The sequence below is a fragment of the Acomys russatus genome, chromosome 27, assembly GCF_903995435.1.
Source record: "Acomys russatus chromosome 27, mAcoRus1.1, whole genome shotgun sequence".
NCBI lineage: Eukaryota > Metazoa > Chordata > Mammalia > Rodentia > Muridae > Acomys > Acomys russatus.
The window spans coordinates 5,580,762-5,593,598 of NC_067163.1; the positions used below are offsets into that span (position 1 = coordinate 5,580,762).

General features: G+C 51.0%; 1 protein-coding gene across 1 annotated transcript in view; it reads left to right on the forward strand.

Annotated features, from left to right (window-relative positions):
• The first annotated feature begins 1,170 nt into the window (after nt 1-1,170).
• Col4a2 (collagen type IV alpha 2 chain) overlaps nt 1,171-12,837 on the forward strand; it is a 48,048-nt gene continuing 36,381 nt past the window's right edge. The window contains exons 1-10 of the mRNA XM_051169445.1: nt 1,171-1,236; nt 1,909-1,944; nt 2,053-2,115; nt 3,714-3,749; nt 5,580-5,621; nt 7,090-7,182; nt 7,875-7,910; nt 8,284-8,334; nt 9,034-9,078; nt 12,343-12,396. Of these exons, the coding sequence (XP_051025402.1) occupies nt 2,086-2,115; nt 3,714-3,749; nt 5,580-5,621; nt 7,090-7,182; nt 7,875-7,910; nt 8,284-8,334; nt 9,034-9,078; nt 12,343-12,396 (387 nt within the window). The 5' untranslated portion in view covers nt 1,171-1,236; nt 1,909-1,944; nt 2,053-2,085. The remainder of the gene's footprint in view (nt 1,237-1,908; nt 1,945-2,052; nt 2,116-3,713; nt 3,750-5,579; nt 5,622-7,089; nt 7,183-7,874; nt 7,911-8,283; nt 8,335-9,033; nt 9,079-12,342; nt 12,397-12,837) is intronic.

Genomic DNA, 12,837 nt, shown 5'->3' on the forward strand with positions numbered 1-12,837 from the left:
GTATAAGCACAGTGTGGTGTGGCCTTCGCTCCGCTTCCTTGTCATCAAAGTTGATGGAACATGCTTTTCCCACCCACTTTTTTTTTCCTGACTGTCCCAGGTTCAAGTGAGTTCATTGTCCCTATCCACGAGTAACTGTTAGATAGAAGATACGTGGTTCGGTGTAAATTCTTGCCCACTGTCTTCTAGGATCGCACCATCTCCACCCATATTCTAAGTAAAATAACAGGGACTTCTGTAATAATAGAACTGAAACCAGGAAGCCTGAATCTTGTCCAGACAGTCTGCTAAGCCCTGTGGACTTGGATTATAGGGTTCCTGGGGACCTGGAAGGTGCTCGGGCTCTTCGGCATCTACAAAGAGGCAGATGTGCAGTAGAAGTGCGTTTCCGATGCAGGAGCCTTCCTGTAACTGTCCATTTTGTGACCTCATTCTTGGGATCCTTACAGAGAACCCTAAAATGCTCCTTCAGAACCGTATCTGCAAACTTGGGTTATGCTGACGTTCCTTCGCTAAGCCCTTGTACTTTGAAAGCATTGGGGTGGGAAGGAGACGTGAGTAAGCGTCCCCAACTTCACCCAGCAGTGAGCGGGTGTCTCTGGCTGGTGGGGTCCACCTCCACCTTGCAGCCGCTGCTCCCTGTGTCTCTTCTTCATGTGGTTAAGTGCTTCAGTGATGTGAGTAACTTGTCTGTCTAGCTAGCTTGAGTCTTACCACCAAGAGACACATGTCATTGAAAAACACTGCTTACATGTAGATATCCAAAGGAAACACGCACTTAGAGTTGGCATAATTCGAGCCGCTTTCCTGTATTAAACGGTTATTAGACTCTAGCTGCTAACGGTATCGAGTGCTAGCACTCCAGTACCGTTATGAAGAAAAGATAACAGGCCTATGCCAGGGGAGGAGTGCGGAGGATTTGTCTGGGGTTCTTGAAATAGTTTAAATCCTTTAAAGTGTGTCCATCTTAGCTCTAAGGGTAGGAAATGAAATGCCTCATATGTACAGTTGGACCTTAAGGAAGTTGATATTGGAGGTGCCTACCTAACCCACGGGGGAGGGACACTGGGCATTGCAGACAAGAGCCAACAGTCACCAATGGCCATGCTGGAAGATAACAGGCTCTTCTGTGTTTTTCTTTCTCTGGTGCATCTGCTGACTTAGGGGCCCCAAGGACCCAAGGGGCAGAAAGGCGAACCTTACGCACTGTCTAAAGAAGACCGAGACAAGTACAGGGTATGTTTGCTGTGGGCGGGAGACAGGATGCAGGGGTCCCGTGAAAAGGCTTAGGAAAGCCAGTTAGAAATTAACTCTGCATGTGAGGAGGGATGCAGGGAAGGAATTCACAGTTCATGGGGTAACAAGGATATGGCTAACTTGGGGTCACATTCCTGTGAGGGATGTACTCAGTCTCCCCGTGTTCTCAACGCAGCAGACCAAATACCTCAGTGTCATGGCTTGTGCACTTTGTGCCTATTTCCAGCTCTGCCATAGAACCCAAAGATGCTGAGAATCAGCAGCTCAGAGCTGCTCAGTCGGGCAAAGGCTTGCCTCACAAGTGTAAGGCCTGAATTAAAGTCCCAAAGTCCATGTAAAAAGCAGGACATAGTGTCTTACACTCAATCCCAGCACTGAGGAGGTAGTGACAGGCAGACTCCTGGGTTCAGTTGCTGTCCAGGCTAGCTTACTTAGGGAGCTCCAAAACAATGAGAGAATGTGTCTCAAAAAACAGTTTGCATGTCTCCTGAGAAATGACATTTGATATTGACCTCTGGCCTCACATGCATGCACATGCACCTGCATGAACTCATGCACCCATATGCACACACACACACACACACACACACACTCACACACATTCACACACACAATCAATTCTTAATTAACCCCTTGTTTCCTCTCAACCAGGGTGAGCCTGGCGAGCCTGGACTCGTTGGATACCAGGTGAGTGACATTTTCGTTAGGGACTATTCCATGCAAAACTTTAGAAACATCTGGAGTAGACATACCAGCTGCCTGTCTTCAAATCATGCTTGCTTTGTCCTTCCACAGGGGCCTCCTGGCCGTCCAGGGCCAATAGGACAGATGGGTCCCGTGGGAGCTCCTGGAAGACCGGTAAGTCCCTGAGGCGGTGTCAGGTCACTTCTGAGTGACACTGGGCCTGGCTAAGGCTTTTCCCACCATGTATAAGCTTCTCCGGGTTTCATATTAACTATGTGGCAAGGGGCCCATCATCCTGAGGTGAACCATCATCCTGAGGTGAAGCCAACCAAATGTCCCACTCAGGTCTATAAGAAGAAAACAGATTTTTTTTTTCTGGGACAGGCCATGTGTGACAGGTACATCCACCTGGGTCATGGCAACTCTAGAAAGGCAGATGCTGGATGTCATTTATAGAACACCCCACTGAGTAGAGGCTGCCAGCTGTGCCTCCCTTCAATGCAAAGACACAGAATAGTGTGACAGGACTGAGGCAGGGTAATGGGAGACTTGCAAGAGAAGAGAAAGAGGAGGCTAATGCTTCCCCAGCCCTGCCTGCTCTTACCACCACACTGAGCCCGGAGTACACGTCGGCTGCCATGAGAAGGTTTCTGCCTCATTAGGAGCACTTTGTAGCAGCGAGACAAATAGGCCTTAGGTGACATACAAGAGAGTTTGGCTCCAGGTGAGTGACCTTCTCCCAGAAACTCATTCTCAGGGTTCAGGCCGCTCTTGCTTGGGTCTGCACAGCATGCTCACAGCCTGGGAGGGGGCACATGTAGTTTCCCCGCAGACCATAATAATCAGTTGTAGGTATGATTCTCATCTTTGCAAAACCCTTGGGTGATGTTATGCCGCAACGCTGTGGCAGAGTCACCTGAGACAGGGCGACAGAGGGACGGGGACACCCCCTGCTCTCCCTGCAAGTGGCTGGCTCACTTACATAGCAACCACTGTGTGGCTTAGCGGTCTTCTCTGATTAGAGTTCCCAGGGACTGGGCAGGTAGCTCAGTCAGTGACACGCTCGCTGTGTAAGCATAAAGACCTGAGTCCCATCCATAACCAGCCCTGTGTCAAGAGGCCGAGTATGGTGTCACTCTCCTGTAATCACAGAGCTGGGTGGGAGGATTCCTGGAGCTCACTGACTAACAATATAGCTGAGTTAGCAAGCGATAGGTTTAGTGTGAGACCCTGTCTCAAGCAATGAGGAGGTGGAGTATGATCCAGTGACTGAGGCAGGCCACTGGCCTTCACACCTGTACACACACACACACACACACACACACACACACACACACACACAAAGTACACTGAATAAATAAAATAATAAGTATAGTGCAGAGACTCTTAGGATGCACATATCCAGGTACTTAGTGTATGGAACTAGCCTACAAATCTGCTCCATCCGTGAGCATTTGGGAATCTCACGGGAGAGCAGAGAAGTCTGGCTACCATCACAGGGCCTGGGATCTTACAAAGGACTCGGGTAAAGTCACAAGCCCAGAGCACACAAGCAAACCAGAAACAGCTGTGGGTAGATAGCCTTACATTCCAAGGACAGCGTCCCTGCCTTCGTCCTCGCTTTTCATCCTGCTGAGACAGATGTGGGAAGCTCCGACTGTGCTATTCCAAGTGGACAGTCAGTGGTTTTCCCAGGGCCTCCACGCAGATGTCATCTGGGTCCTGGGAGGGGGGAAAACAGCTTATACATACATGTCTTTGTATTTCTGCAGGGACCACGAGGGCCCCCTGGACCCAAAGGACAACCAGTAAGTTGGTGCGGACGTGGGTGAGAGAGGGCTCTCTGATGCCTCTGTCTGTGCTTAGAGAACAGCTTGGCTGACAATTTCTCCTGGTGTACCTCATGCTGAGGACTGTTGTGCAGTTTAAGGCTAGGTGCTTAGGACTAGAGCCTGTGGCGTGTCTGAACACCTGGCCCAGGCCTCATGTGAGGGTGCCGGGTGGTGCCCGTTTGTATTGTCACAGCATCTCTGTGGCTGTGTGCAGATCACACCGGTGAGCCATGGTGAAAGGCATGCATTGGAGCAATCGCCTACATATCTACAGGTGCAGTTGTCCAGGGTAGCCAAGGGGACACTATGTTTGTTTAAGGGGAGTAGGTGGCTTTCATCCTACCTGGATATAGTGAGAGTCAGTCAGAGCCTAAGGTCAGCACCAGGGGCTTACCCAGTGCTGCTGAGTCAGACTGGAGCCCAGAGCCGTACCGCGTCCACGGCAGGGTACCTGTAATATTGGGGGGAGGCACAACCAAGTGTGTAGGATATTAGAACTGTGGAGAACAGAACCAGGCTCTGTCATAACCTGAGAAGGTTGGACAGATGTCCAGACTCAGTAATGCTGATGAGAAAAATATCTGATCAGAGACACTTGGGCTCCAGCAGGAAGCCTAGAAGGTCCATCCGCGGCTGCATATGTCTTCTTGTGTTCCCACGCCTGCTCCATGTGCAGTCCCATTTCTGTGACCCCTGGTAACCTTGGCTGCCACCCACCCCCATACCCCTCAGGCTCCCATCCCCTCCAACAGAGCCTCCAGCTGGAGCTGGAACTTGAGGAGGCTCCTGAGTATCCCGCCACACTCACCCCCTCAGACAGCCCTGAGCAGGGTGGGAAGGGCCTAGAGCCAAGGACAGCGGAAGCCAGCAGAGCTGCGAGGCCACGGAAGCAGTGGCCTGGCCCAGGCTCTGGCCTTAGATCTCCCCTGGCTGCTGCAAATACAAACAGCCCCCTCACTCTGGGCCAAGTCACTTCCTGGCAACTTTGACAAGCATCTATGAGTAGAGAGCACGGTAGGGACGCGCTTAGCCACCATGCTTTGATATCAGCTCCCAGCCAGGTGGTGAAGCAGGAAAAGCAGAATTTAATTAAAGGCTTTACTTTTTATTTTCAAAAGATATCTAAGCAATGGAGTAGGCAGACGGTAGACTGCAGAGAGAGGCTTGGAGGGGTCCTGTGTGACTCCTGCTCACTGTAGCAATAGAGAGACCCTGGGAAAGAGGCACAGCTGCTTGGGGGCAAAGGGAGAGAGCGCTGTGTGAAAGCGCGTGTGAATTTGTGGAGTGGCTTCTTGCATCGCTGGTCTCAGGCGAGGGGGGCAGGGGGCTGACTCCAGGCCAGCTGCTCCTCAGAGGGACTGTAAGATAAACACTGGCTGAGACACAAGCCTGCCTTTGCCTCAGAAAACAATCTGAACAGCCACGTGAATATGAAATGTGATCTGGGTTAAGTCCCCTAAAATCATTACAAAGGAAGAGATGTTTATATGAGGTCAGGGTGGTTTTTATCAAAAATGAGATGACTTGTGATCTCCAGATATGGAGTCTGGGCCATCATCTGGCCTGTGCCCAAAGTTAGAGGGCCCAGGACTTGAGGGAGCACCAGCCTTCTTCAGATGGGTCTGAGGGGAGCTGAGTGCTAACAGCTGACAGGAACGCTCTGGGCTCCACTACTCATTCCTCAGGCCTGCCTTAGGCAAAGGACCAGGCAGAGCATTTGGCTCCTAAAGTTCAGGGAGGGTCTAGCTTGGTCTCTTTTCTTCTAAAAACGACATACAAACTCACAGACGTCTCCTCTGTTTCCAGGGAAACCGAGGACTTGGTTTTTATGGAGAAACGGGTGAAAAGGTAAAGATGACACAGTCTATTGACTATTCACTACCAGGGTGACCTGGTGCTGTCCAGGTGCCGTGCAAACCCCCAGTGTGCATAAGATGGTGGTCAACTGCCAGGTCACCCGCACAGTTGTCAATCAAGGAGATATGAATGTGATCTGTCTAGGTGGACATAGATTCTGACACCCGCTGGGGAGTGGCCGTGTCCCCTAAGAATGCCTTCTAATGTGTGGGGTCCAGAGATGATTAAAGGGACTCAGCTTAAGACTAACCTGGAACAGATCACGTGACTGCCCTGGCTGAGTTCAGTCATGAAAGAAGGCTGTGTGACTTCTGGTACCTCCAACTGCTATCCTTCCATGACCCCAGAGGATGGAAGAGAACAGTGCCTACACCTGCAGCCGACCCCACCCTCACACACACACCTGCAGCCCACCCTACCCTCACACACACCTGCAGCCCACCCCACCCTCACACACACTGTGAGCTGTCTGCTCGCTGAGCAGCAGATCCATGCCTCAGGCTCTACTATGTGAGTGATGTAACCTTGTGGGCAGTCTGCTTCTGACTGAATACCCTAAGTGGAAATCAGAATTCCCAAAACATTAAGAGGAGAAATTAAAGATCAAAACACGTAAAAAGGTAGAGCCCCGACAGTGAACTATCCCACAGTAAGTAGGTAAAAATAAAAGGAGGGAGGGCCTGGTGAGGAAACACTGGTGGGAGGGGATGGTCACATGGAGGGCCATGGAGATGAAGGTACGCTTGGCAACCCACAAAAAGGCATTACTCGGACCCTAATGAACACAGTGAAGCCCTCATGGCTACTGTAGCCTCAAACAGTCTTTGAGAGTGTTGACGAGTGCCCAGAACACACACAGGCCTTCAGAAGCCAGCCCGGCTCTCGGTCTGCTACATGGTAGCTGAGCTCAAGCTGGCACTGTCATTTGAATGTAGAAATAGCAAAAGAAACATCCATCAGGCCCTTCGGCACTCATCAGTGTCTGAAGGAGAAAGGGCGTGAACAAGGCATGAGCTTGCTGGCCATTGCTGCCCACATAGGACAGTGTCTGCTGCTGCAGACACAAACACAGTGAAAGTCTCCTCAAGATATTTAGTCTAGCCTTTGCTCTTCAGCACACATAATACCTTTTGCTTGTGGTGACGCCAGCCACCTCTCACTTCAGGCCTAATGACTTCCTTGTGTGGGCATCTGCCAAAGGCTATAGCCCACAGAAGCAGGCGCAGTGTAGAATTACTAGTGATCTCTGTGACCTTCGACATATAAATGCTATAAACAATTGCTAACAGAAGTTTGGTTCACATGATTTTAGATTATGATTATTTTTGGTGGGGTTATTTTATTGTCACAACGCAAAGCAAAAACAAAATAGTGCATGTGGTAAGGGTGTGCTGTCACTCAAGTCCTGTGCCCTTCATCTGGTTCAAAACCGTAATCGCTTTTGTTGAACAATCTGCAGGGTGACGTAGGAGAGCCAGGACCCAATGGGATCCCATCCGAAATCACACTTGCTGGGCCTACGCCATCAACGTACAACCCGGATCTGTACAAGGTAAAGGAGTGGCCATTCCCAGTCCACCTAGGGAAGGGGAGAGTGAGAAGCATTTTATGCAAACAGGTGCAACCCAAACGGAGGGAAAACCACCTCCGCCCCACCCCTATCAGATTTGTACCAGCTGCTGGAGGGACTGTATGGTCCCAGTCAGCCTGCAGGAGGCAGTTGTGAGCTGCAGGAGCCTGAGTGTTGACAGCAAAGATGGGCCAAGGTCCTGCCAGTCCAAAAAAACAAAAAAATTGAGTGAAGAATTTCTGCTCTGTGTTTAAAGCTACTTTGGCTTGAGATGTTAGGTATTCCAGCTGCCTCTTCCCAAGCGGACCTTATGTGTCTGAGTGTGGCTGTGTGGGTCTTCTAGGGTGTGTTCTCACACTGTGGGACAGATATGTGGGAGCCCAGACATGCCTGCGCCCTGGTGCTGGTGCAGATAGCACTCAGTCGGAAGAGGGAAGGCCTCCTGGACACAACACCGGCTACATAAGAACTCATTTACCTCGTGAAGATTCCCTTTTCCACGGCTGGGTTTTGAAGCTGCCACATTTGGGAGTTAACCGATAGCCAGGAACCCATCAGGATTGCTTGAGATTTTATCCGATCCCTTTTAGCCTTGCGTCCTAAGCTGGGATGGGTGCTTGCACGCTGCCGATCTCAGAGGTGTGAACATGTCTTGTTCTGTGTGTTCTTCACAGGGCGAAAAGGGAAGCAAAGGAGAGCAAGGGGTCCCAGTAAGTCCAGCGACGACCTCCTCCCTCCTCTAGCTGCTCTGTCCTCGGGGCTCCTGTTGGAGTGGTGGGCTGTGCTCTTGGGTTCTCGTGCACGTCTCTGTGCGAGGAGGAATCATGGATGCATGATGTGTTTTCTTTAACAATATGGATATTCAGCATTGTCTATCCCTTCCTGGTTCTTCCTCACAGTCATGCATGCTGTGGTGGCGTATGGCATCCTGGGTAAAGAGGATCAGCACACAGCCCTGTGCTGTCTCTTCCCTCAAACTATCTGTTCTGGCATCTTATCACTGAGAGGCCTGGGAGGCTGCAGAGTGGCCCGCTGGTGGGGTCAGCTCCAGAAAGCCCTCACATCCTGGTTTCTCTCTCCTAGGGCATATCCATGAAAGGCGAGGAAGGCATCATGGGATTCCCAGGGATACGGGTGAGCCAGTCCTGTGTGTATTTGTGTGTGTGTGTGTGTGTGTGTGTGTGTGTGTGTGTGTGTGTGTGTGTGTGTGTGTGTGTGTGTGTGTGCATACGTGCCCCATGCTCTTTATAGCCACAGTTGTCTGCCCAGTTGGCTCTTTGCTTTTTAAACAGATTTTCTTTTTCATTAGATCAGTCTTTAGGTTCATAGAAACACTGAGCAAAAAGTAGAGATTTCCCATGGCCCTCTGGTCCCCACCCTGGACACAGCCAGCTGGCTGGGCACATGACAGCAGGGACATCCCTCAGGTGCATTTGCTACCATGTTCACCCCATGCTGAAGTTTTTAAAACACCGTAGCTGCCCTGGAGCTTCCTTCTGGTATGAGGCTTGACTAATCTTTGTAACAAACTGGAGAGAGTAATCTAAAATGTAGATTCATTTCTGGTCACCCAAAGAGTCCAATAAAGATGCCCCTCATTGGGGGGGCGTGGCGGGGCGGGAGGCCTGTCTCTAAGAGGAAGGTGTCACCTTCAGAGCCATGAGCCTCAACAGCCACCTTGGCACCTGGGGTTGAGTTTGGCCACCTGTACCTTCTTCCAAACCTTGACAGCAGAAGGCTGCACCATGGTCATTGGCACTGTCACTCAGCCCTCTGGGAAACTTTGTCACCTGTCCCAAACTGCTTATTGACTGTGTTTTCTGTTCACCACAGGGTTTTCCTGGCCTTGATGGAGAAAAAGGAGTCTTAGGACAGAAGGTAAGTATGACACACAGGATATGGACTGTGCAGGCATGAAACCTCATGTATATAACCAGTGGCATCTCAGAAAACCGTATTCGTCCCCAAAGCCCACTTGGGATGTCCCCTGAATTTACAGGCTCATAACTTACGTTTGCAACTCTCAGAGCCCCACAGGAGCATCGGCCCCTGTCTCAGCTTTGCACAGAACTCACCCGTCATTAGGTTACCTAGGACCTAATGATGTCACCTCCATCATTAGGTCCCCAGTCCCAAACTTCACATCCCTCTGTGTCATTGTCACTCATAGGTTGTCAGCAGTGTGACTGAGATCCCACCTCTATTTCCTAGGTACCCACATACACTTTAATACTTGTTTGTGTTTAATGATAGCCTGGTTGCTTTTCCCCTGTGCTCTGACACAGTTTTGACTGTTTAAAAGAAAAAGAAATTGTGTGTGAGAAATTTATTACAGGTCCAGATGAGATTTAGCACCAACTACACACATCAGGAGCAGAAAGTGCACACAGAAATGCCTTTATGTAATTAATGATTTATTTTTTTAAAGATTTATTTATTATGTATACAATGTTCTGCCTGCACGCACACCTGCCCACCAGAAGAGCGCATGAGATCTCATTATAGATGGTTGTGAGCCACCATGTGGTTGCTGGGAATTGAACTCAGGACCTCTGGAAGAGCAGACAGTGCTCTTAACCTCTGAGCCATCTCTCCAGCCCCATAATTAATGATTTATTTATTCACAACTTTCATTGTGTGCACAAATTCCAGCCCCACCTCATCTCCCACAGTGGGGTCTGATTTTAGATTTGTGCCAGCCTCCAGGGTCATGTGACCTGCCGTAACTTGACAACAAAGGAATTATAGGTGCATTTGTGCCATGCTGTTCCACGTTTCACCCAGCAGGCTACATGTAGGGTCATCCCAGCTCAGCACATATGTACCCAAACATGCTTGGAAGCTACAGAGTTAAAGGGCACATAACAACATGTTTGCTTGCCCCCGGTGTGAGCAACAGAGTGCACACACAGGGTACCCACCACTGGGGTCCCCCCATGCTGTCCTGACAGGCACACAGAGGGCAGCCTCCGAATGCCAGGTTCCCCTGAATCCTACTCACATTGCCACAGCAGGTAGCGCAGAGGCTGAACTAAGACAGGAGGGCTATATGCCTGTTCTGGTGTAGCAGGTAGTCTTGTCTCCTGGTGTCATGGCCAACTTCTATGGCTGCAGCTAGAGGCCAAGTTCTGGCACTGACCATGTGCCGTGGAGACTGGTATCACAGGTGTTCATTTCCTCTCCTTGCTGACCCTAAACTCAGGCTGGAGACCGCACACTCACTACAGCCAACTTTCTGTGACATGAGTTCTTGGCTAAGAGTGTTCCCAAAGGTAACACAGCAGAGGCAGTAGCTGTTCCCCTCTTCACAGTCAAGTCCAGAATGCCACTGCCTTAAGGATGGCAAAGAGCAGATACCGTAGAGGCAACTACAGCAGGCAATGCACCCGAAACCCAGCCAAGTCGGTCAGCACATTGCTCAGGTGGCCAGGTGACATGCCGCCAGCCACTCTTCCCCGAACACAAAGGAACTATCACATCCAAAACTACAGCTCAACACAGCTTCCCCTGGAACTAGAGGTCCATGAAGACTAGAATCCTAGACTAGGGCCCAGCAAGCCCCAGCCCCTGGCCGCCTGGCTGCTGCAGCCTAGGGATGCCCATCCAGCTTTCTCTCTGTAACTGGAGAAGAAACAGATATCTGTGCTTAAGTGGGTCAGAGGAAGAAATAGTTTACCCAACTGAAAAAATAGAGAAATAGGCAGACATACACAAATGACCCATCGTACTGAGTGTCAGTGCAAACCACACTGTCCAGCCGTCCAGCTGCAGCCTCCCCACGAGCTTTCCAGATGTGCCGAAGAGGTGGCCTTCGGAGCCAGAAACCCAGAGGCAGCTCCAAGGAGCCCGCTGTGCAGGGCGACCCATTAAGGCGGTGTGCCAAAGAGGGAGGAAGCTCAGAGAAGGCACCCTGGGGAAGCCCTGCCCCCGCCGCCACTTCCCTGCAGGAACAAAGAACCTACTTCACACATGTGTGTGCATGGACACAGAGACAGGGCAGGCGACACCCATGGACACACAGACATGGGTGCCTAGCAAAGTAACTGGGCCAGTCAAGGAATGGAGAGATGTCCTGTGCATTTGGTTTATATTACGTTTTTCTGAAAAATTAGCAACTGTTTCCCCTCATTTGGGGAAACCCATGTTCAGGCTCCAGAAACCACATCTACCAGGAATGCTTTTCCAGCTGTGCAGGAGATAAGAGCAGGCAGCAAGGCTGTGCCCACGGGCTAGGCATTCAATGGCGTCATGACACTGCGCCCTCCTGCCCACAGCCCTCTCAGGCGGATCCTGGGAGACGGCTTTCCTCCAAAGGCCCTGAGTTGTGTTGCACTAACCCCTGTTCTTTGTGCCCCTGGGCTGAGGAAAAACCTAGAAATACAGAAAGACATGGAAACACATCCAGACACATAAGACAGCATTCTTGTGATGGGCATTTGAGGAGGCATTCCCCGAGAGCCCCGCTGTAAAATCTTCCTGACAGTGCGCTCACTCTGCCAGCTACTGACCCCTGCTAGTGAGGCTTGGGGGCTTAGGGCTCTTTCTGGAGTGACATGAAGTGACTGGTCAGCTCCACCTAGTGTGAGAGGCTTAGAGTCAGCCACAGCCCTGCAGAAGAAAATAAACAAATTCAGACAATCTTAGCCTACCAAACGGCATGTGAGCTCCTGGGTTTGACTCTGCAAGGTGACTAGACAGGACCTGGGTTCTGTTCCCAGCACACACTTGGTCATTCATAACCCTCTGTAACTCTAGCCCAGAATCTGACCCCCTCCTATGACACCCAGAGGCACCAACTGCTCACATGGTACACGTACATACATGCAGGCAGAATACTCATCTGAATAAAGTAAAGTAAACCTGAAAAGAACTTAAAGCACAAAGGAAAAGCTGTCAGGAGCTAAACGTGGCCTGACAGACATTGCAGGCAAATGTCACATTTGGACTCTGGCTCCTGCTTCAGGCAAAGCGTCTTTAAACGCATTTGTGCATCTGAAATGAGGGAGTTTGGATGCACACTGGATAGGTGGCGTGGTTGAGGGGATTCTTGGTGTCTGCATTGGCTGTGCTGGTAGAAGTGGCATGGGGTTGGTTCTGGGGCTCCCCTGGAGCTGGAGATAACAGCTCGTACCTGTCTTTCAGGGAAGCAGAGGCCTGGATGGTTTCCAAGGCCCCAGCGGACCCCGAGGACCCAAGGTGACTCATCTCTTTCTGCTCCTCACCTAAACAGCATGGGCCGAGGAGATGGGCAGCAGTTTATGAATGTGTCCCCCCCCTAGAGTGGGGGTGCTGTGTGCTGCTCAGCCCCCTCAGCATGCAAGGGGCAGCAGGGGACTGGCTTTGTAGCAGCAAGATGGAGAGGTGCCTCCAGTTCCTGGTACAGAATGGAGCATGTGTGGTTAATCCTAAGGGTTGGGAGGGAAGAGACCAGGTGAGGTGTGATCCAGGGTAGCTACGAGGGGGACCCAGCCCTGTGGGTGGCCTTCCTGCTAGAGGACATGTCTGGAGAGGGCAGGGAAATGTGCTGGTGTATGTGGAGTCTACTGAGCAGATGGTGTCAGGCGTCCCTGCACCTCCGTGCTGCCTCCCCGCTCACCAGATGGCTCAGATGTCAGCGCCCTGAGGGTCTGAGACTCA